We start from the raw sequence: 24,447 nt of genomic DNA on the forward strand, positions 1-24,447 counted from the left end.
TGTAGCAACGAAAATAATTTTATGGTTGGCAGGGGGTTCACCGCAACATGAGGAACTGTATTCAAGGGTCGCAGCATTGGGAAGGTTGAGAACCGTTGGGCTAGAAGCTCTACTGAAACCTGTCCACCACGGATGACCCTGCAGGTATTTGAAATACTGGACGAAAACCGTTCAGCATGGCAGAAACACACATCCCCACAGGGATGGACTGGTGGTGGCCACGTTCTACAGACATTCTATTTTGCAACTGACAATATGTGATGTGATGGAGTCAGCCACTCTTCTTCCTCCCTTAACTCACTCCACCCTCGCTTTCCACAGTGCTGCCTCTGTCTTGTTTTCTACTACATGGCTTGCTACTTTTGAGAGTGTGGTGCTGGACCTTAGAAAAATGGAATTGGGAGCATAACTGAAGAGTGTGTCTACAGACCTAGATTGAAACTGTTTTTAATATGTTCATTTCTACCTTTCTAAAGAAAGCCATGATGAACCCTTGTGATGCAGTGGTTACACATTGAGACCGTTAACGTCTTTTGTGCCAGCATGGCCAATAAGCACGTGGGATTAATTGACAGGCCAAGAGAAAAATGGCTCAGCGAGCCTCGTCTCTCGTCTCTTGCTCTTTAATCATCAGACCAGTGTGTGGCAGCCTTGCTTGTTCTGTGCCTCAATTTGCAAGCTACACTACCTGTGGGACACCTAAACTGTGGAATGTGTCGCTGTGGGACACCTAACCTGTGGACTGTGTCCTTCAAGACCTGCTTCACCCCACTATTGGAATTTACATCTCTTGAGCTAGGGACTGTAAGACCCTGTCATCTGGCTGACAGTTGGTGACCTGCCTTGCTGTTTGCTGCCTGTGCCCAGATAGCCTGAATTGCTCTAGAGGACTACCCGGCGGCCCTCAAGACTTGAAGGACTGCCAGTGTCTCACAACTGTCTCACAGGAGTGAGTTGCATTGAGCCATTTGTACTGCTTTATAATTAATTGTTTATTTCTTAACATATATAAGCATTCTGGTTTTGTTTTTCTAGAGAACCCTAACACACGCATTCATCTGCAACCCTCAAGGTCAGCAGTTTGAAATCACCAGCCACTCCAAGGGAATAAGATGGAGTTTTCTACTCTGTAAAGAAGTAGTGTCTTGGAAACTCACAGGGGCAGTTCTACCCTGTCCTATAGGGTCGTTATGAGTGGGCATAGATTTAATGGCAGTGGATTTAAAGAAAGCCATACGCTTCCTACCCCCTTATTAAAATGTTACTGTTTGAATAACAAAGGAAAAACCCAATGCTTGCTAACCAAGATTAACAATTACTTAGTGATAGAGAAGGATTCCTACAGATTGGAGTAGTGGCGAGGGGTGAATGTTTATTATGTCCCAAGTGCTCTAAATTCCCTTTGAAGAACAATATTAAGTTGCCAGTGTGGCAAGATCAATGGATAGGGCCCAAACACCGAGTTTGAAAGAACCCAAGTGTGCTGAAGTTCCAAAGTAGGAAATTGAAAAAAAAAAACTTCCTCCCACACTATGATGCGAAGAATAGTGCTGAGTGTTGATCTAAGTAAAACGAAAGCATTAACAATGTCAATCTTTTCTCCATTTATCATGACATTGCTTATTGGTCCAGTTGAGAGGCTTCTTGCTTTCCTGGGCATCCTTTACATATATGCTGTCCAGCTTTTCACCATTTCCTCCTTTTGCTTTCGGGTCTCTCTATTGAAGAGGAAGTTCCAGAGTCTCATCTGATATTTTCTACTTCGGAGATTTCCTTGTTCTGAACTTGGTTTATGTGTCTCCAGTGTCCATTTAATCACTGATATGTAATACACGATGTTAGCGTTCAATTGTTCCTTAATCTTGAGATTTTTATTTCTGGTATTAAGAGCCTTGGTGGTGTAGTGGTTAAGAGTTGGGCTGAAACCCACATGGTTGGCAGTTTGAAACCACCAGCAGCTCCTTGGGAGAAACACTGGGTTTTTTACTCCCATAAACAGTTACAGTCTTGCAAACTGCAAGGGCTCATTATGAGTCAGTTTGACCCGATAGCAGTGAGTTATTGCTGTAGGATTTGTTGTAAAGTCCTCACTACTTCCACTTCTGATTTTAGTTTATACCTTAATCTTTCAAAATTTTTCATCGATTACATCCATTAATTTTCTATTTTCTGCTTAATTCCTGGTCTGAATTTAAATTTTCTTCCTCTGGCAGCTCTGAGTTTAGTTTGTGCTTCATGTTCTAATTCCTGAAGCTATAAAGAAAATTAGGCTGATTTCAGATCTTTTAAAATGTATTTAGCATGTTAAATTTCACTCGTAGTGATGTCTTTGCTGCGTCCTAGATTTTGGAATATTGTGCTTTCGTTTTCATTTGACCCTACATGTCTTCTGATCTCGATTCCTTGAGCCAATGGTTAATATTGGATTATGTTCCACATGATTACTTTTGTTTCCCTTGTTTTTCCATTTCATTCCACTGTGGTTAGAGATAATACCTTATATGGTTCACATCTTTTTAAATGCATCGTGACTTGTTTGAGACTAGCTTATGGTGTATTTTGGAGAACGATTCATGCCCACTGGAGAAAAATGTACATAATGCTATTGTTGGGTATTCTATACATTTGTTGAGTCTAGTTCTTTTATAGTGTTTTAAAATCCTCTAGCCTGTCCACTAAGGAGCCCTAGTTGCACTGCCATGTAAGCCCCCACCAGCCACTCCACAGGAGAAAGATGAATTATCTGTTCCCTTAAGGATTTACAGCCTGGGAAACCTGGGTTACTATGAGTTGAAATCTACTGGATGACAGTAGGTTGGAGTTTTCATTGGTTAACCTGTTCATTATCCAGGCTTCTGTGAAGACAATTTGTTTTGTTCTTTAACTGAGCCATTATTTCCAGTTTCCTTGTGTATTTTATTGTTGAAGGCATAAAAGTATATCACAATGTGTTAACCTTCTCACTCCCCCAGAATACAGTGCTTTCTAATGCCCTGCTTCCAAGAAATTCAGAAGCAGATCAGCCTTCAGTCTTTGCTCACTGCTCCCTCCCCTGCCAGAGAGCCCCAGTTCAGACCAAAAGACTTAATTTTTTAGGCATCCCCCAGACAATTTAGAAGCAAAATCTGCTTACTCATTCAGAGCCTGATACCCAAACATCTCCTTGTGAGCACACGCATCACAGGTGACCTCCATAGGAGCCATTTAGCTACTGCACTGGAAGAGAAGCCAAATCTACCATCTTGATGCAGTGTGAATTTAAGATGGCAGAACTCTTTGGAGAAGAGTTAGAGAGATGGAAACATCACCTTTAGAAGTAAATGGATCTACATGGAGGGGATGTTGAGAAACAACAGAGCCATATGTGGATATTTTTTATCAATAAGGGTCTCTATGATTTTGCAGAAATACTTTTTGGTGAGCTCTTATATGAATGACTTTTCTACATATTACCTCTAAACATGAGAAGGCTCCAAAAAATTTCATGAAAAAAAATTTAATTTCTACAGTCTTTTTGAAGTCCCGCTTTTATCAACCACATCTTGAGGTAAATTTTTTATATTGTACTAGGAAGGCTCTAACCTTGTTTTCTCATGAATATGTAAGTTCTTTTCCCTTCATAAGTCTCTGTCATTTTAATGACTACATTATATATCAAAACTTAATCTTTAGGATAAACACCTTGGTATATAATCTTTCTTGATTTTGCTGTCAATCTACACAAAATTCTAGTGCTAGGATTACCATGTTAGATGGTACTTGCATACATATGGACCCACTAATCTCAAAAAGCTCATGCTGTCCATCCACTGCTACTGAGAGAAGACATTCACCACAGAATGTTGTGTAAGTGGCACTGAAGTTTTAGTCAGAATTCAAAAGGGTTCTCTTCCCTTGTATTGGAGGGATGGGAATGGGATGAAACATTTGATATAATGGATGTCCTTGTAATTTGCCAACGTCTCTTTGTGTAGGAAGTCCGAGTGGAAAAGGACGACAGCAGAGAGCTAAGCCTGAGCAGAAATAATGAGAAGTAAGCAATTATTATCAACTCGAAGTTTACTAAGAAACTGTTTTGTTGCTAAGTAATTACTTCAGAGTTACAAGAAAACCCTACTTTAGTGAGAGCTGAACAATTCAATTGTATAAACTGCAGTGGCTTATTAGTAAAGAAAACATTCTACAAAATACAAACTAATGATATGAAAAGTTTTACCATATGCAAAGGATGATTCTGTACACAGAACTGAAGCTGGATGAATGAAGCCATTCAAAGCCTTTCAAATTTGTGTTATTGTGGATAACGATATTACATGACTTTTGCAGCTTGGTTAATGTTGGTTTCTTGGAAGTAATGTTATGAAGACTTGCAGAATTCTGAGTAGATTTTAATACAAATTTAGGGTAGGACACTGATGAAAGCTTTCCACATTTGTCTTAATTGTGGGGTCTTTCCTCCCTGTTATTGAATCATTGCTGGGTATACAGGTACTGTATATTCTATGCGGTGGAGATTAAGATGAAGAAAATTTTCCACCCCAAAACGGGAGCTACAAATACTGGCCATGTTTATAAAACAAAGTTTTCTCGTCTCTGTGGGATCTGATGCTAGAAAGGGTTCCTTTCCAAGAGAGTCCTTAAACAATACCGATCTCTCTTACGAAGATCCTTTGATGGGGCTTCCAAGTTCTCAGGGAATAACTTTGCACCGTTATCAGCATGGGCTCTCCAGTGGAAATGAAGATGTGAACGCTAACTGCAGGCTGCATGCCTCTATAGATGACCTCCGCCGTGGACTCTCTGGTGGTACACGAGGTGTGATCTCTGACTGAAACCCTTGCAACAGACGTCACAGATGTACGGCTTCTCTCCGGTGTGGACCCTCTGATGCGTGTGAAAATGGGAGGCCTGACTGAAGCCCTTACCACACTGCTGACATGTATACGGCTTCTCCCCCGTGTGCACCCTCTGGTGAGCGCTGAGCCCAGCACTCCAACTGAATTCCTTTCCACACTCCTCGCACTTAAATGGCTTCTCTCCGGTGTGAATGATCTGGTGGACTTGCAGATTTGACCTCTGGCTGAAGGCCTTCCCACAGGTCGCACATGTAAAGGGTTTCTCTCCTGTATGGACTCGCTGATGGGCTTGAAGATGTGAGGCCTGGCTGAATCGCTTCTGGCATGCTTCGCACTTGAATGGTTTTTCCCCGGTGTGGACGCTCTGATGAGCTTGAAGATTTGAGGCCTGGCTGAAACCCTTCCCACATTCCTCACATTTGTAGGGCTTCTCTCCTGTGTGGACCCGCTGATGATTGTGGAGGTTCAGGCTCCAGTTGAACCGCTTCCCACACACCTCGCATTTGTAGGGTTTTTCTCCAGTGTGGACTCTCTGGTGGGCTTGAAAATAGGAACTCTGGCTGAAGCCCTTACCACACACATTACATCGGAAAGGCTTCTCACCTGTGTGGACCCTCTGATGGCTCTGAAAACTGGAGGCCGAACTAAACCCCTTACCGCACTCTTCACATCTATAGGGTTTCTCTCCCGTGTGGACGCGCTGGTGACTGTGGAGATTAAAGCTCAGACTGAAGCACTTGCCACAGGCGTCACACCTGTAGGGTTTCTCTTCGGTGTGGACTCTCTGATGGGTGTGGAGATTGGAGCTACAGCTGAAGCGTTTGCCACAATCCCCACAGGTGTATGGCTTCTCTCCTGTGTGAGTCCTCTGGTGGGCTTGAAGGTGTGATCTCTGGGTGAAGCCCTTCCCACACACCTCACACTTGTACGGTTTCTCGCCGGTGTGGACTCTGCAGTGAATGTTAAGGTCTGTGCTACGGCTGAAACCCTTCCCACAGTTGTCACACCGGTAGGGCTTCTCTCCCGTGTGAATAGGCAGGTGAGCGTAAAGATGGGAACTCTGATTGAAGCTCTTGCCACATTCGTGGCACGTGTAGGGTTTCTCCCCGGTGTGCACTCTCTGATGAGTTTGCAGGTTGGAGCTCTGACTAAAACCCTTGCCACATTCCTGACACCAATAGCGTTTTTTCCCCCTGTGGGCACTTCGCTGCTCTGGAATCCCTAAGCCGTAACGGACGCCCTGTCCCCGTGCACCACACGTAGGGGGCTTCTTTCCCAAGTGTGCCTGCTGACAATGGTGTTCAAGGCTGGAGCGATCGCCGAAGGCACTGTCACATTCTGTACACCGGAACGTCTTCTGTCCGGGGAGAATGACACTATGCTGGTTGAGCGACGATATCGTTAAGGTGATATCTTTCCCATAGGAAGTGTTGCGATAAGTCTTGTCCCTTTTGCGCGTGGCCTTGTTGTGATGGTGTGACATGCAGTTGAGAATGTCAACGCAGGGAGGAAATACACACAATCTGTTTTTCATTTGAGTTTGCATACCATTTCCTTGGAAATTCTGGGTCTCACTCAGGTATATTTTGTTCCAGGAATTCTGAGTTCTCCCAGCTGGAAATTCTTGAGTTTTGGTAACATTGGAATCATCCCCTCTATGATTCGTTAGACAGTTGTCATCTTCAGCAACACCTTCCTCGGCTTGGCAGGGGGGATCCCTTTGCTTGGGGAAGCGAGCCCCCTTTCCTTGATCACTCATCACAGAGTCTTGACTGTGAGTGGATTTGTTCACATGTCCCCTGATTTGCCGGCAGGAAAGCTCTCCCAGGGAAAGGCATCTTATTGCTGCTTCGGGAGGCTCCATCTCCTTTTGATCTCTGCCTCCTGAAAGGACAAAGAGGATACAGCATTGAGGACAAGCGCATGCTTTGTTTGGGTATTTCAGAATGTTCCACCTAGGCCTCCATATTCATTTTTCATTCATGAAGAGAATCTTCCGCTTGTCGACCGTCAGTGTTGAGTGTTCTCTGGCTTTCTCACCCTCTAGAACCAAAGAGGTGGTCTCTGGGTCCCCAGCCTCGGGAAAGATGTCCTTGCAATGGCTTAGGCCAAGTCTCGGGGAACACTTTGAAAACAGTGACACATGAATGACGTTCCCCGTGGGGCCTGGTTATTGGCACGTAAGTAAAAATGGAAGCCATGGACTTGGGATACTTTTGCCTTTGTCACTGAGCCAATGAAAGGGTCTCCTCATCCTTGAAGAGCTCTGTCACTTCATGGCTGGGTTAAAAGGAAGATGAGCCCCGAGGAGCCTGAGGACCCCTGCTGACCCCTGCTAGCTCCTGCTTTAAGTTTCAGACTTAGACAGGGCGTCTTTGAGAAGTCATTTTAGACACTTCAACTCTCAGGTTACATTCTTCTCCAGCAGGCAGCCCTGACTGTCCCCAATTAGTGCCGCCATTATTGATTGACTGGCATGTGAGCCCACACAGTTCTAAGTTACCGGGAACAGATTACCAATATTACCAAAGAGGACATTCAGGCGGCCAACAAATATGTAAGATTTAACACACACACACACAGAAAATAACAAGTGTTAGAGAGGATGTGGGAAACTGGAACCCTTCACCATTGCTGGTAGGAGTGGAAAACATTGCATGTTCTCACTGTCATCAAATGACCTGTGTAGATAAATATGTAGAAACCAACTTGGAGCCCTGGTGGCATAGTGGGCTGTGTGTTTGGCTGCTACCAAGAAGGTCAGCAGATCGAAACCACCAGCCTCTCCGAGGGAGAAAGATGAGCCTTTCTACTCCTGTACACTTACAGCAGGGATTCTTAATCAGTGGGTCAAGACCCCCTTGAGGGTCAAACGACCCTTTCACAGGAGTTGCCCAATTCATAACAATAACACAATTACAGCTGTGAAGAAACCAATGTTCCTAAGTGGTTACCTGGGGCGTGAGGGGTTGGGGAGAGGATGTACTATTCCCCAGGTGTCAGTTACTTTTTGTTGTTAGGGATGGGAAATGTGACGCCACATGTAGGAGAAGTTGGCTCAGCATGATGGAGAGAACTTGATCTGAAGGAGCTGTACATAGGTGTGGTGGTTACATAATCTGTTGTCAATTTGAGACTTACAAGTGAAGGGGTTGAGTTTACCCACCAATCAGGGGTTGAGTTTACCCATCAATCAGGTCGCAGCTCAATGACCTCATTTGGAGGTGCTAAGGAGATAAATAGCTCGCTGGAGGCTGCACACACCGGCTCCCTGAGAGACCCTCTGTTGACAAGCCACGTGGAGACGGGATGATGTAGCCAGAGCCTCGGAGCTGGAGAAGCCACTTGGACACCCCTGCCAGCGCTAAGATGTTTACACTTCCACTGGAACCAAAGGACTTTCCACCCACTGGCCTGTGATCGTTCTGTATTTGGCATCACTGCATGTGTTGTGTGAGTCTGAAGAGGAATTTAGAGATTCGTATTGGACATATGGGCGAATATCAGTCTTACGGACAGACGACAAAGTTGGAAGGGGCTGGGCAGGGAGTTTAAGTAAGTGAAAGTAAAACAAGTAGAACAGAGAGAAATATAAAAGAGCCCTGGTCGTATAGTGGTTATGTGTTGGACTGAGATCTGCGTGGTTGGCAGTTTGAAACCACCAGCAGCTCTGAAGGTGAGACCGGGCTTTCTACCTCCCATAAACCGGTACAGTCTTGGAAACCACGGGGCACCACTATTAGTCAGCAATGACTCCGTGGAAACAAGGTGTTGCTTTTTCCCCCCGTGGATACAGGGTGAAGACTATCACCGATGTTACCGAGCAGTACGTCTAGAAACAATGGATCAGGAGTGGGTTTTGTGTCTTTTCACCCAAAATAAAGTGGAATTTTCTTTTTTAAAATGTTGAATGATCAAGTGAGGTGAGGGCCTTGGGTCGGGTGAACGGTTTCCACTCAACTGCTAACCTAAAAGCTGGTGGTTCAAATCCACTGACCTGCTTCTGTGGAGACTGACAGTGCAAGACCGTCCTATGGAACAGTCCTGCTCTGTAACCATGTAGGCTCACCATGAGTCAGAATTGACTCGACAACAGACTACACACGAGGCAAGAATGCAAACGTGACTGGCCCTGCCAGGACTGTCCCTTGGTGACATGCGAAGCCAAAGTGGAGGGTCTGAAGCAGAGGCGTGACATGATATGACTCAGGCTCCCTCTGGGGCTCCTGTGGAGAAGTCACTCTCCAGAATGAAGGCAGAAGGCTGGGATGTTCCCTCCAGGGACTCGCAGCCACCCAGTTCTCACCTGAACACCAGCCGCCCTGGGTCTGGAGCGTCTCCTCTCTCTCCAACTGTGAGATCATATCTGGCTTGAAGGACTGAGACCCTGTGGAGACAAGGAAATCTGCTGCAGCAAAAGCAGACAGTAAAGATCACTGGAAAACCCAGCACCGAAGACGTTCCTCCCTCTGCCCGAATGGTTTTCAAACTCCGTGCGTGTGACCCACTGTAAGACATTCACTGACTGTCATGAGTCAGTACGCGCGCGCGCGCGCGCGCACACACACACACACACACACACACAGGTAAATTACTGAAATTAAAGGCTTAAATCTCCTGTTTCTTTTTGTTGTTTTTGCTTTTCTGTTCATCGCATCCCTTCCGATCTCCCGTGACCCTGCTAATGGCTACTGTTGTACTTGTACTTGTGTATCATCGAAGCAGTGACTGTTATACATGTCTATCATTTAGTCTATGGAACGCTGAGACTGCTACTCTCTTCTGGGGCAAAAATGCTGATACAACACCTTCAACAAGTTGCATGCCCTGTCAGTGGGTCATGACTCCCCCTTTGTTGAAGGAGATATGAAACAAGGAGTCAGGAGCAGCCAACCTGCTCACTTGATAAACTTTTGTCTTGGCGCAAAGACCAGAAGTGCCTTATCTTCATGCTCCACGGGGGTTAGAGTATAGCCTTGAAATAGGGAGTAGAAGCCAGGGATGCTGATAATACCCTACAGAGTACAGGACAATTTCCTGTAATAGTGAATTAGCTGGAGCCCTGGTAATATAGTGGCTATGTACTGAGCTGGGATCCACAAGTTCAAATCCAACAGCTTCTCCTTAGAAGGAAGGTGGAGCTTTCTACTTCTGTAAAGAGTTACAGTCTCAGAAAACCCACCAGGACAGTTCTACCCTTTCCTGAGAGGGTCACTCGTTATGAGCTGGCGTTGCCTCAATGACAGTGGGTTTGGGTTTTGGGCAACGTCAACAGTGCCATGGCTAAGAAACCCGATTCCAGGGGATGATGATCAGTTCCAGAGGGCGCCTGTCCTCACCACCCAAAGAGACCAGGTTCCGGAAGTTCTCCAGCATCACGTCTCGGTGTAGCATCTTCTGGGAGGAGTCCAGCAGCCCCAGCTCCTCCTCGGTGAAGATCACAGCCACGTCCTTGAACGTCACCGCTTCCTGCAGCACCGAACACAACCAGCCTCAATCTCACAACCAAAGTCTCCTGGAAGGACAGCACTGAGAAGGTGGAGAGGGATCATGGGACACAGGAGATTTAAGTTGCACCCTTTCCCTTCCACCAGCAAAACCAGGTGCCGTGGAGTGGATTAGAATGTATGGCCACCCATGGCGTCAGGGTAGACCTGGGCTCCATAGGTTTTCAATGGCTGACTTTTTGGAAGTAGGTCACTGGGCCTTTCTTCTGAAGCAGATTAGAGCCTCTAGTCTGTCAGGAGCTGACCCTTTAACTTGCTGCACCCCAAAGAAACTCCCATTGCACAATCACAACAAAAGCACCACTAAATAAGTAAGTAAAATATGGCTTTGTTCCGTAAACGGTTTCCTTTATATAGCCAAGTCCCTCACAGTGTACACACACAGTTTACTATGTGACCGACAGAACCAGACTTCATCCTGACAGCACATGATGAGATGCTGCCTGCCTCTCTCTCTCACCGGGTAGTCCCACTAGTTCATGAATGCTTGCCAACAGGCCTTCATTAACCTTCCAGGGCTAGCTGGCTCTGTGTTCTCAAGTCAAACTCCCTGTCTTGATTACAAGCGTAGTCATGGTGACAGGGCTAAGAGCTGTGGCTCAAGTCATCCTTTTCAAGTGGCCCCTCTAGTCGTAGGCTTTGGGACTTCCACACACGACTGAGTGGGAGTAAGGGTGGAATGTCAGGAATCGAATTGTCTCTGTCCCCTCCCGCTCTTGCACCTGGCCCAAGCCAGGGTATTTTCAACCACCTCCAAGGCGTGTGAAAACTGGACACTGACTAAGGAAGACCAGAGAACAGAGGCATTTGAATTACGGTGCTGCCAAAGAATACTGAAAGCACCACGAGATGCCAAGAGAACGCATCAATGCGCCTTGGAAGAAGTACAGCCAGAATGCTCCTTAGAGGCAAGGGTGGCGAAACCTTGTCTCATGTACTTTGGACATGTTGTCAGGAGAGATCTAGAGAGGGCATCATGCTCGGTGGAGGGTCAGCAAAAAAGAGGAAGGCCCTGGGCAAGATGGACTGACATGGTGGCTGCAACAATGGGCTCAGATTTGAGAGCAATTGTGAGGATGGCACAGGAGCAGGCAGTCTGTCATTCTGTTGTACATTTAAGTCCAGCTCTGTGGGTCAGCAAACCCAGCTCCCTTTGTTACGTGCCCAGAGGCACTCCATTCCACAAGGCAGCTGGCTGCCCCAGAGCACGCAGCTTTACTTGCTCTGTGGCCTGGGAAGACCAGCACTATCTTATGCTCTGGCTCCTGGACCCACTGCCGCTGCTCTTCTGCCACGCCTTTGGGATCAAGGAAGCTCAATGCATAGGCACCCTGAGGTCCAAGGGACACGCTCCACTCCCAGCTCTTCTCTTCTGCTGGTAGTGAGCTCCTCCCTTCCTGCTTCTGAGATGGTTCCTTTTATACCCAGCAGGATGGCCAACACACGAATCCTGCTAACAATCGCTTACAACGGTCTCCCATCAGCATCTTCCCCCACCTTCTCTGACGCAGACCCATCAGTGAAAAGGGGTGTTTGGTGGGAGTTAACAAGGACTATGGCTAGAAGAGTCCCCAATCAATAATTCACCCACCACCGCCGCCGCCACCCCACTCCCCTCCCTTTCCTACTCGTGTCACACTGTTGTGTGTGTGGCAGTTGTAACATTTTGATCCGAAGACGGCTCATTTCTGCATCTGTTCAAGCTGAAGCTCTGAGCATCTCTGTGTTGAATGATTCGTTGGCGCATCAGACAATGAAGGGATGTGCCAGTGACAGAGCCAGTGAAGGGCGATGCTTTTGGAATTCCCTCCTCACTAGGGCACAACAGCCACCCCCACCCCCTGCCCCCACCCAATGTGATTCTCAACATCGGAATTTCCGACAGAAACACGGCTGTGGCAAAATTCTTTAAAATGGTGAATTTGCAACAACAACAAACTAAACCCAGAAGGAAAACGGGGAACTCTCTGTTTTTCCGGGGCTCTCCTTTCACCTGGGTGGAATACCTCAAACCTCGCTTCGGTAAGAAACTTCCGGGTCAGCTGAAAACTTAGAGGACTTCGGGGAGTATCTGCAGAGAAAGCCATTTAATCCTCAAACTGCTGCTCCATGGGGCACAGGCCTGACAAGTGCTACAACTAAGGACAGATGCCGCTAGAATGCAGTAACATGGTAATGGTTACAATAGAAACTTTAAAACCACACCCACCTGGCTTAGTTTAGAATTACAGGAAGAATCTAACGCCTGATCTAGGAACACAACTAGCAGGACGTTCTCTGAGTTCAGTGTCATCCGAACCAGACTTTAGAAGTTCTTTCCAAAAAAACATGTGGCAACAGATATGAAAAAATAATTGAGTCATTAGAACTTTATGGAGGTCAAAAAAAAGTGAGATTCTCAGAATTGGAATTTCTGACAGAAACACTGTCATTGTAAAGTTCTTTAAAATGGTGAAGTTACAAAAAAAAAATTGGGTAAACTATGAGAAAGGATGTGGCCCTAGGAATATCACAATAAACTTAAAAATCTTGATTCCAAATGTGTACCTGTAAAGGGTAAAAAGGGATGTAGAAAGATGAAGGCGACTGATGTGGAAACATGTTGGTAATGATCGTGGGAGTTGTTTTTTAATGTGCGTGGGAGTTGATTTAGAAAAAAAGATTCTATGAATGCTGACACTGTTATTTGCAAAGAGAGTACCTGGCTGCAGGTAGTTGAACGTGCTCGGTTGCTAATCGGAAAGTTGAGAGGGCTGGTTCACCTCAAGGCGCCCTGGAAGAAAGCCTGGTGACGAACTTCTAAAAAGGCAGTCGAGGAACACCCAAACAAACTAACACATTTCCACTCTGACACACTTGGGTCACCGTGAGTCAGAATCAACCCCAGGGCAACTGCTGTGATTTGCACACCAACAAAAGCAAGAGCCCGGCCTGGAACAATCCCTGGGAAGCCCATTTGCCTTCGCAAGCTGGGGAAAGCTCCACCTGATTGCTGGTCTTGGATCTGAAAGCTGTGGTTTTAAGAAGCAGAAAGGCAAACCTAACTTACCTGGAAATTGGTCATTTTTCACTTCTTCCTTCTGGGGAAAGCCAGCGTGCTGGGTAAGCGGAACTCTGGAAGGGAAAGAGGGCGTGAGAGTGAGGCTGAGGCGGCTTCGGATCCATTGACACCTGATAGGCGCACACAACTGCCCACAGCTTCAAGCACAGCAGGGGCTGGGTTCTAGCCCCTGGCAGTGCTTCCTGTAGCCCTCAGAATACTTGCCCTGCACCCAGCTTTCAGAGCAAACAAGAGGCACATGGACAGCATAATGTACTGGGGCTCAAATGCCTGGATTTTAATTTCTCCTTATTACTTTCTGCTTATTAGCAGTGTCAACCTTGAGTATGAAAACTCTCTGAGTCACTATTCAATCACTTAGAAGTTGGGATAAGCATGCCTGTCTTCCCTATTTCCTGCCGCATGCATCGGGTGTTTTGTTGCTATCATTAGATGCCATTGAGTGGGTTCTGTCTCACAGCGACCCTCTCTCTGTACAACAGAACGAAGCACTACCCAGTCCTGCGCCCTTCTTACAACCGCTGCCGTGCCGGCGCCCACTGTTGCAGCCACGGTATCAGCCCATCTTGTTGAGAGTCTTCTGCCTTTTTTGTTGACTCTATGACATTCTTCTCCAGGGACCGGTCCCTCCTGCAAACACGGCCAAGGTCCACGAGGCAAAGTCACCCCGTCCTTGCACCTAAGGAGCGGTCCAGTCGCACTTCTTCCAAGACAGATTTGTTTGTTCTCCTGGCAGTCCGTGGTGTGCTCAATATTCTCCGCCAGCCCCATTCATCCAAGTCCATCCGTTCTTCTCCGGCCTTCCGTTTTCAAGGAGATCCCGTCATGCGTCAGTCACGAAGCGCCAGTGTGTTGTGTGTGAGTTGCTGACGTACTGGAAGCTCTGCCACCAGTGTTTACAACCACTGCAGGGCGCTCCACGATGGACCGACTTGACTGACGCGTCCAGGCTGAAACCAAACTAGGACGAAAGACCTGGTGATCTCCTTGAACAGGAGCCAATTAAAAACCCTTCAGTGCACAGTGAGTTTAAGGAAATGTTTAATGAACCATGTTTATTAAAATTATATCAATTTTCTTCGACATTGGTGTTCCCATGAAATTTCTTCACATGAAATAGTCTGAGACTTGAATCAAGATAAAGAAAAATTAATTGTGCTTTCTCCACTTATCATTGTCTTAAGCACAGAAAAAAAAAGTCATAGTAATGAACTTATTGGCAATGGACTGGTGGACAATTAAATTCCATAAAATAAGTCCATAAAATATAATGTTTTCTTGATGAACATTATACCTTTTGGAATTTATAGAGTATGGTGAATTTTATTCATTATAAAATTAGCATTTTTATTTTGTATTTAAATAGAGAATAAGTTTAAATTGCTTGAACAAGTTAAGAGACCGTCAGACTTCCACTATGAAATGTAGTTTAACGGTATTTTGAAAGCATTTTAAATAAGCCGACTTTGATGAATACAAACGAGTCCCCCACACCTTCCAGTATTTAATGCTTTCATAACGTCTTCTCTTGTTGACTGATAAATCTAGCTTTGACAATTAAGAACTCTTTCCATCTTGATATAAATTGCTTTGTCCACACATAAGCAAGTACGTGAAAATGACGAAGGCCCGAACGAACACATTAAAGTTAATGTTTGACCAATGATATATTTTAATTGTTCAGAAAATATTCTGCACCTACATTCTGGGAAATAACTTATGGTGATAGTATGATTTATTTCTAAATTCACAATAAAATTATACTCTCAAACATCAAAAAATAAGTAAAATAAAACCCCCTCAGTGCATAACAGAATATTGTCCAATAGAGTGCTGGAAGCGTCCCCTCATGTGGAGCCCCCCTCCCCCAATGAAAAACAAAAGACTGCTACCAAGTCCATTCCAACGCACAGTGACCCTGTAGGACAGAGTTGGAACTGCTCTTTATGTAAATCTTTAGGGTCGCCAGCAGCCTCTCGTGTGCATGAACCACCTTGCTTGTGGCTCGCTGCCCACCGGCTAAACGCACTGTGCCACCCAAGTTGCCCTAGGTTGGAAGACATTCCCACAGCACCATGACTGCATAGATGGCCTCCAGGCCACTAATGGTCATAGCGATGGCCAGGGCTGGGCAACGTTTCACTTTCCTCTGTTGCACCCGGTTCACTAGGCATCAAGCAGGCTTGATGCCACCTCCCATTTTGCTGCCTGAAACCATCCTTGCAAGTGGTCTTTCCGGAAAGTGAATCTTTTAAGCCGCTCAGAATTCGGACTCGATTGCTCTGAACGCTAAGTGACGGAGCCTCCAAAAGGTGTACCTTGGACTGGCTGTCTCACCTGTACCTACTACACCTGGGAAAGCCCAAACCCGTGTAAGATGGAAACCTGTCAGCAAAGGAAAACTCAAGTATTCTCCACTAAAAGGAATAAGAGAAAAATGGTCAGAAGGGCACCTTCCCAAAGGCAAGCAACGTGGGAAAACCCAGGGAGGCGTGTGGAATTCTGGGGCTAGAAGACATCCCACTGAATGCGTTCACTCACGTCATGCCAGGTGCATTGTCATGGCTCCCCGCCCCCAGTAGTTGTGACCACTCGCAAATTTGTGTTAAGCCGATGGAAACGCAACAAAGCCTCTTCTCCCACGTTCACCAAGGGAAATAAAAATAAAACACCAACCCACTGCCTACAGAGGATTTCCAAGACGGCCATTCTTCCCAGGAGCAGACAGCCTCGTCTTTCTCCCAAAGAGGCGCGGGTGGGTTTGAACCACGGACCTCGTCGTCAGCTCGACGCCCAGTCCACAGCGCCACCAAGGCTTCTTATCTCAGGGCCATTGGAGCCTCCAAAGCTCTGGACGCCTGAGTATTTCTTATAAAGTCCACCTGCCAACGGACACTTTCACCCCCTGACATGCATCATCTCATCCAAGTGTAACTGAGGCACGAATCCTTCGCCACGTGAAGAGACCGCGGGGGGGGGGGGGGGATTCGGTAAATCTGTGACCAGGAAGAGGAGGCAGAGGGGGGCGGTGGCTGGGGGTACCCACAAACCCAGGGCACGACGCTAGCCCGCCCCCAAACGAAAGACTTCCACAGACAAGCGAAAAGTGCCGCCTCCGCCGCCCGACCCGGTTCTCTGACGGTGGCTGTGGCTTCTCTTCCCCGAGGCCCAGGACCAGGTCACCGCCGGCCCCACCAGCCGGCCCAGAAAGCTCCGAGGGGCCGCGGGGTGCCTGCCTGACTCACCTCCTGGGGAGCAATCAAAGCCCCGACCTCGCCTTCCTGGAGCGGAAGTGCTCCTGGTACTCACGGCTCCCGGACTACACTTCCCAGCGTCCCTGAGCCGAAACGCGTCTACGTCAACCAACTCCAGGACTACACTTCCCAGGATCCTTTGCAAGCTAGCGGCTCCCTCTAGTTCGCCTGCTAGGCTCAAAGCCCTTTGGTATAAGAAAAAGTCCCTGACTGACAGTCAGGGTGCGAGGTAGTACCGATGAAGAACCCAGCTTTCCCCCAGATCCTGGATGCTTCCTCCCCCCAACTACCATTATCCGAATTCTACCTTGCAGGGCTGGATAGAGCAGAGGTTGTACACTGGTGCATATGGGAGCTGGAGGCACAGGGAATCCAGGGTGGATGATACCTTCAGGACCAAGGGTGTGAGGGGCGATGCTGGGAGAGTGTAGGGTGAGTGGGTTGGAAAGGGGGAGCTGATTACAAGGATCCACATGTGACCTCCTCCCTGGGAGATGGACGGCAGAGAAGGGGGGAAGGGAGACTCCGGATAGGGCAAGGTATGACAAAATAACAATGTATAAATTACCAAGGGCACATGAGGGAGGGGGGAGCGGGGAGGGAGGGGGGAAAAAAAGAGGACCTGATGCAAAGGGCTTAAGTGGAGAGCAAATGCTTTGAGAATGATTGGGGCAGGAAATGTGCGGATGTGCTTTATACAATTGATGTATGTATATGTATGGATTGTGATAAGAGTTGTATGAGCCCCTAATAAAATGTTTTTTAAAAATAAAAGAAAAAAACCACTGTGCAAAGTCCCTGGCAATCTCCACCAGTATTTCTGTTGAGTTTGAACAAACTCTGAACAAACGAAAGCTTTCCTGCAAGATAGAAAGTGTCATTTCTAAGCCTTAGAATCTAAGGGCAATGTATAAATTCCTTTCTGGGACTCTGGCCTGCTGGGTGGACAATCACTATGATTCTGTTTGTTTGTACCTAATCTGCGCCGCATTTTCTCAGGAGAGTCTGGAAAACATCTGACTACGTGTTTGATTCTTTTGAGTTAACTGAATTGAATTTTCTGTCCAGCCAATTAGGAAAATGCAGGAGAAGACAAATTAAGCAGACGCAGAGGGTTTTTGAACCATCTAGAAGCCAGGATCAGTGTAAAATGAGTTTACTAAAGGAAACGTTAATGTTTCACAATTAACTAAACCAAAGAAGGAATTGCAATGTCAGGTTTCTGTTCCAGCTACCCATGCTGTCCCAGGACCATCTGCTCTTTGACTGTCACCTCTCATTGGTATCCTCTGCCTCTTTGCTTCTCTGAGGTTTGCTAGTAAATTTCCCTATACAAATACTTTGAACTTCCCCTAAAGAACCTACTGGGAATCTAAAGTCTTTTCCTGAAATGCCTTTTCAAATTCACCTCCCTGCAGATACTGGAGATCCATAGCCCTATTACTCCTTAGACACACTTGGAATTGCATCAAACTCCTAAAGGTTTTTCACAACTGCAACGACATTTTTACAAGCTTGCTAAGGAATTAAAAACCTCTGTTAAAGTTTGCCAGCCTGCACTCCTTGATGTGTATCAACTAATCCATGTAAAAGTTGGGCCTGATAGTCGTAATTGTGATTAGAACAGGCTGGATGGAGAAATCACAAAGATAATATAGCTCTCAATCCCAAGAACACAACTACCAAAGTGTTAGTCGATTCTTGGGCTGTCAGTATAAAATTGTCAGAGTCCATGCCTAAGGCTTCTCCCCCAGTAAGAGACTGGATAACAATTCACCCTTAGATACAAAATAAAGGTGGGAGTGTGTGTGGCTGTCAGAGATTATTTAGAAGGTGGGTTGGGCATTCTGTGTCTGATCCATGATCCATTGGGGCACAGGAGCTTTTAATTCAGTATTCATAAATTGCTCATATGCATATTCAAGTTGAAGCTGAAGGAAATTAAAACAAGTCCATGAGAGCCAAAGTATGACCTTGAGTCTTGTGTTAGTCTGGTTAAACGAGGGAAACAAATCCACAGAAACTCATATACATATGAAACTCATATCTATAAGAGAGAGTTTTATATAAAGGATAAGTGTGCATTAGGAAAGCATCCCAACCCAGTGCTGTCCAAGTCCATACGTCCAACATTAGCCCATAGTGAACATGTAAGCATCTCAGCACTGGCACCCAGGGCTCCATCAGGGTAGGTCCACGTGGCTTCTCCTCAGGGATGTCTTGCAGGATGTGAGCCTTGCCAGCTGAAGCAGGGAACTGGCTAAGGCAGCTGCACCCTGGTCTGACCATCAGAAAGCAAGAGACCCGAGAACTAGAAAGGCGAGGCTCACCGAACCATTTATCTTCCTGCCCTTCAATTAATCCCACATGTGTTTATCAGCCAGGTTGGCACAATAAATCTTAACTATCTCAAGTCGATCCCGTCAGAATTTTGACACTATCTCCATAAGAAACTGGATGCATGGAACACTAATGACAGAAGACCAAATGTGTTGTGGGATGACTTCAAGGATATCATATGTGGGAGAGCTAAAGGTCATTAGAAAGACAGGAAAGAAAAGACCAGCCATGTCAAAAGAGACAGAAAATTGCTCTTGAATGTACAGTAGCTTCAGTGAAGCGAGATTCTTTGGTGTCTAGCCAAAGACTCTAGCCATAGTCTTTGTCCCACCCAGTCACGGAGGAAGCGAGTCGATAAGGTGTAGAAGATTCTAACTTGGGGATTGGTCAGCTTTGCCATTCCACTTGGCATAAAATGAGCCATTTCAGAAGCAGAAACAGAGAATCTCTCAACCTTCAAGAAGAACTACTGGCACAGAGACACACAGGTAAGAGACAAACATGAAAAACAGAATACATAAAAATTATAATTTGCCCTAATTAATTTATTTCGCTTTTGTTGACGTTTCGTGACACGTTCCACAGCCCTGGCTATAACGCTGTGCCACATGTGTACCAGGCAGAACAATTATAAGCTATAAACACACAAGTATTTTCTAGAAATGTCTGTTTATTTGCCTCCCTCAGGGTAGTGCTCAGCTCCATCACAGTTGAAAAACTCCGGAAATCTTGATCATGGTTAACATGGACTTACAGGAGAAAAAAATGCACATAGAACTCACAGACAATACTCACACTCATGGGGGGCTTATTGGGAAGTTGACATGTCACAACAAGCCAAAATTAAAAAAAAAACATTAAGGACACAGTCCTCTTGTCTGCAGCGGTGCCTCTTCTCAGCCATGCTGGCAGGCGTATCTCTCTGGTCCTCAGTCTCTCAGCCACATGGTCCCTTGCCTCTGGCCTGCTCAGACAAGTGGTTTTTTTTAATGCTGATAAATGCCTTAGGGTGCCCTACTCTGCTTATCTTCCTCCTGCCCCAGAGTACTCAGCTTTACTCTTCTATGGGCTGGGAAGCCCACTGCTCTGACTGCAGCATCTGGGGCCTCTGCAGTGTGTGGCAGCCTCTGGACAAGATCCCTGTATAGAGGTGATGGCAGCAGAGGCCCCAGGGCTGCAGAAGGAAGACACGCAGGGCGAGGCACCATAGGGCATTCTGAGTTCTGTGTGGCCACACAATGGATATGTTAATTACATAATCTGGTGCCAGTTTGAGGATGAAGAGTGTGGGGTGGAGTGTAGCCTGTCAATCAGGATATAGCTAATGAGACCTCTGTGTGGGCATGGCCTTCTCCTAAGGATTCTGGAAACTCTGGTATTTCCTCCTTGGAGGTGGGAGATACACTCTCTTTGTCTCTCTGTCTCTGTCTGTCTCTCTCCTCACTCCCTGTGAGACATCCCTGTGGAGAAGACACATGGAGAGAGGCTGATGGAGCCAGACCTCTGGAGCCAGAGAAGTCACATGGAGACCTCTGCCAGGGATGAGATACTTACATTGCCACTGGATCCCCAAGACTTTCCACCCACTGGCCTGTGATCTTCCGGCATTCGGCATCATTGCATGCGTTTTGTGAGTCTGAAGAGGACTTTGTAGATTGGTATCGGACCTATGGGCTAATATTAGACTTATGGACTTGATCTGGACTGGGCTGGGTTGTTTTCTCAATATTCAACTGCTCTTGTATATAAAGCTCTTTCTTATTCACATATGTCTATGGATTTGTTTCTCTAGTCCATCCGGACTAACACTATGTCACAATATGGGAAAGTGGAGTATAGAATGCGGAGGCCTGTCTGACCTCTGCTTTATGGGAATCAACCTTGGACTTAATGTGCAGCTGGATTCGCCTTCCCCTTTGTGCCAACCAGAGGACGTCAGACAGGATTCTTGTACCATTTCCTCAGTAGCGAGCATGGACGGTAGAAATGACGACCTTGCCTTCTCAAGCCCTACCTTTGGAAATCGCTGTCCAGCTCTTTTACTTTGAGAGACCCGGAGTTCAAAACCAAAAGGAAAGACCCGTGCTTGGCATGTCTGCAACGGAAAGAACTGAGAGGGGTGGGTGGGGATCAAGCCACGAGTTGCCATAATGAAGGAATCTGTGAGTAACTCATGGAACGAAGCCGGAAGCATCCCAAGAAGATGGACGGGCTACGCCGAGTCGCCGTGCTGCTTTAAAAGCCTTGCCCCATGTTCAAGTATATCAAGAGGTAATCTACGAGTAAGAATCAGTGGTGGAGGATGGCGGTGGCTGCTGCTGCTGCTCGAAGCATTCAGGAGGTTCGAATCCACTTATGTCAGTGCTCATCCCGCAGCCAGGGCGTTAGGGATTCCAAATACGTGGAGCTGAAGAAGACTAATCTTGACCTACCTATTCTAATCCAAGAATGCTCCGATGTACAAGCTCTGAGCCCGCTACGCATTTGGCCAAGAGAAGAACGTGTCTTCGAACAATCTCGGTGCTGGTCAGGTCACCAGAGCTGTGGAGAACGCGCTGTATGGCCAAGTGTGGAGCCTCGACTGGGGATTAAGAGCAGCAGCCCAAGCCTGGGCTCTACTGGACTGAGTACCATATGGAAAGACACGTTTTGCGGTTCTCCTTAAAGCTTGCGCTGTAAAATGCTATCTCACGATGTCCTCTTCCTCACTCCCCTACCCCTACTCCTTGCTATTCAAACCTTGAGACAAAACTGTGTGAAATACAAATCAATCTTTATTCTGTTCAAAAAAAGAATCAATGATATTGAAGGAAGAAGTCTGAGTTTCCCTGATATTATTGGCAAAAAAAAAAAACCAAAAAAGCTCCATGCATTGGTGGAATGCCAACTGAAATGCTTCAGCCAACCAGTGTAGCGCTGCAGGTCCTCATTCAGTAAAGGAAATTTGGGAAACAGCTTTTTAATCAACCAGCTGAAATAGATCCATATTTGTGCCCATTCCAAAGCACAGTGACCAGGCCCCTCCTACTAAGTATCTGCCATGAAGAATACAATTCAGGTTCAAGAATGTTCAGTTCTTGGTTCAAGACCGTTTCTTCTTAGTCGTGCCAACCAGCGCACCTCTCTCTGGCCCTTGGCTTCTCAGCCTGGATCCTGCCCTGCTTAGACACGTTTTACAAAGTTCTGTTACACCAAATGGGGATTTTTTTGCATTGGATATTGGGGATATTTTCTATGATGACACCAGCGATAGAACCAACTTTGGGCTAAGGAGCTCTGCATGCATTCCGCCCCCGCCTTCTGTCAATCCATGTTAACCATGATCCAGGCTTCCTGCGCTTTTCAACTGTGGTGGAGTTGGGCACTATCCCGAGGGAGGTGAACACAAAGCCCACAAGCCATGGGCAAGTTCCAGGACTCGGTGGGAAAAGAAAGGGGTGTTCTTCCCAGTCAGTTGCCTCCTCCTCCTCTTTCTCAGTTGGGAGTGCTGATCTTCAGGTAGCAGGACTGTCCGGTACTATGCAGTGTGCCCAGTTAGAATTTCAGATTGAGAATACCTTTTTTTAAAAGAGTATGCTCCGTGCAATGTCTAAGCCATAGTTGAAATAGGGAGATCTTTAAAATCCCAACCGGGATTTTAATCTGCGAGGTTCAGGTGTAGTCTGAGCAGGATGTGGCCAGGGCATCAGGGTCTTGAGAGCCCCAGGTGAGTCTGGCTTACCCTGGGTGCCCTGTGTGGGCTCAGTTGTGGCTGTGACACCTGGCAGCCCCAGCAGGCCAGGTACGAGCGTATCTGACCTTCCCTTTGTTTCCAGGGCTTGGGGGTTTTTGCTATAGACCATGTCACCCTGCGTTGAATGCTCCTTGAGGTCAAGGGCAAGCCAAACCCAACTGGCCGAAGCAGCCAGTGGGTCTTCTGTATCTGATGGGAAAGGGAGCACTTCCTGGGTCAGCTAAAAAAGTTTTTAGAAAATGTCTTCATGCTTTTCATTGTTGGCTTGGTACACACAGGACATGGAGGTATAGCTAAAACTGTAGAATGTTTCACAAAATGTGAACAGAAGTGAAGTAAATTAATTAAGGCAAATAATAATTTTTACGTATTCTGTTTTTCATATGTGTCTCTTTCCTGTGTATCTCTGTTCCAGTAAATAACCTAGCAACTTTCAGTCCAATTGCCAACTATTTCCCCTTTTTATTTCTGTCACATCAACTAAATGTGCTTTTTAAGGGTTTAAATCAGTGGTTCTCAACCTTCCTAATGCCATGACCCTTTAATACAGTTCCTCATGTGGTGGTGACACCCCCCCCAAACATAACTGTAATTTTGCTACTGTTATTAATTGGGCGGCCTCTGTGAAAGAGTCCTTCGACCCCCAAAGGGGTCGTGACTCACAGGTTGAGAACCGCCGGTCTAAATGAAACAAATCTTTGGATTTACCCCCACATCTTCTCTAGATAATAAAGAAGAAAAACTAAATAGGGAAAGTAAATATGGAAATAAATGCCTTTTTTGGACAAGCATCAGGATTGAAGTCTTGAGACAAACAGACTTTAGATCAAATCTCTCTTACCTCCTAGGCAATTCTGACTCATGGTGACCCTATAGGACAGGGTAGAACTGCCCCTGTGGGTTTCTGAGATTGTAATTCTTTATGGGAATAGAAAGCCTTTGTCCTGAGGAGCGGCTGATGGTTTCAAACTGCTGGCCTTGTGGTGAACAGTACAGTCTGTAACCACTACCCAGTCAGGACTCCTTCAGATCCAATAGTGGTGCTCACTATGAGCTAATCATGGTAATTGGCATGACTTTGGGTATGTGAATGAGCATTGTGGTACACCCAGTTGGAAATCAAGTAAACATAGCCCTTGACCCACCTTCCAGGCACCCTCTATCCTTGCTGGAGTTTTGATTATGAACAAGGATTCTATCATTGATGACACAGAAAACTTTCTGTCCCAGCTGTTTGGTTGCTTATTAGCTGCTTCTCATTAGTGGTCAAAAGTTGTCCTTAATCATCCATGGTGGCTCCTGCTTACTTGACAGGAAATAAACATTGCTCCTTATGGAGATGCCCCCGATCCCTTATGCAGGCACTGTCACCTGTTCTCCAGGTGACGTGATGATGGAATCTCTATGGGGAGACCAGTTCCAGGAACACTGTCTCTATAAAGATAGCCTCAGATGTGCCGGGCCTGTCCTGATCGGCACCTCCCAGCACAAATCTCTGGCGTAAAGACCAGCTGGGTGAGTGCTTTCTTTGGTTTAAGCTCAGGAGAAGAACGGGACCGAGGGATGTCCGGCTGGAGCGGGACAGAGCCTGGAGGTGGTGTGGGAAGCCTAGGCAAGACCCTGAGTATCGTGAGCAGCTCTGTCTATAGTCTGGCTGGGCCTGGCGATGGAAAGGTAGGTGGTATGATCTTTCAGG

General features: G+C 46.4%; 1 protein-coding gene across 1 annotated transcript; it reads right to left on the reverse strand.

The window, feature by feature from the left end:
* Positions 1-3,704: 3,704 nt before the first annotated feature.
* Positions 3,705-16,733, reverse strand: LOC142432400 (uncharacterized). The gene is made up of 5 exons (XM_075537572.1): positions 16,670-16,733; positions 13,413-13,477; positions 10,196-10,325; positions 9,163-9,243; positions 3,705-6,740 (listed from the first exon to the last, which is right to left on the reverse strand). Exons 2-5 carry the CDS (start codon positions 13,425-13,427, stop codon positions 4,774-4,776), a joined length of 2,193 nt encoding a protein of 730 aa, XP_075393687.1. The 5' UTR covers positions 13,428-13,477; positions 16,670-16,733; the 3' UTR covers positions 3,705-4,773.
* Between the last annotated feature and the right edge of the window lie 7,714 nt (positions 16,734-24,447).

The sequence above is a fragment of the Tenrec ecaudatus genome, chromosome 18 (assembly GCF_050624435.1).
Source record: "Tenrec ecaudatus isolate mTenEca1 chromosome 18, mTenEca1.hap1, whole genome shotgun sequence".
Lineage (NCBI taxonomy): Eukaryota > Metazoa > Chordata > Mammalia > Afrosoricida > Tenrecidae > Tenrec > Tenrec ecaudatus.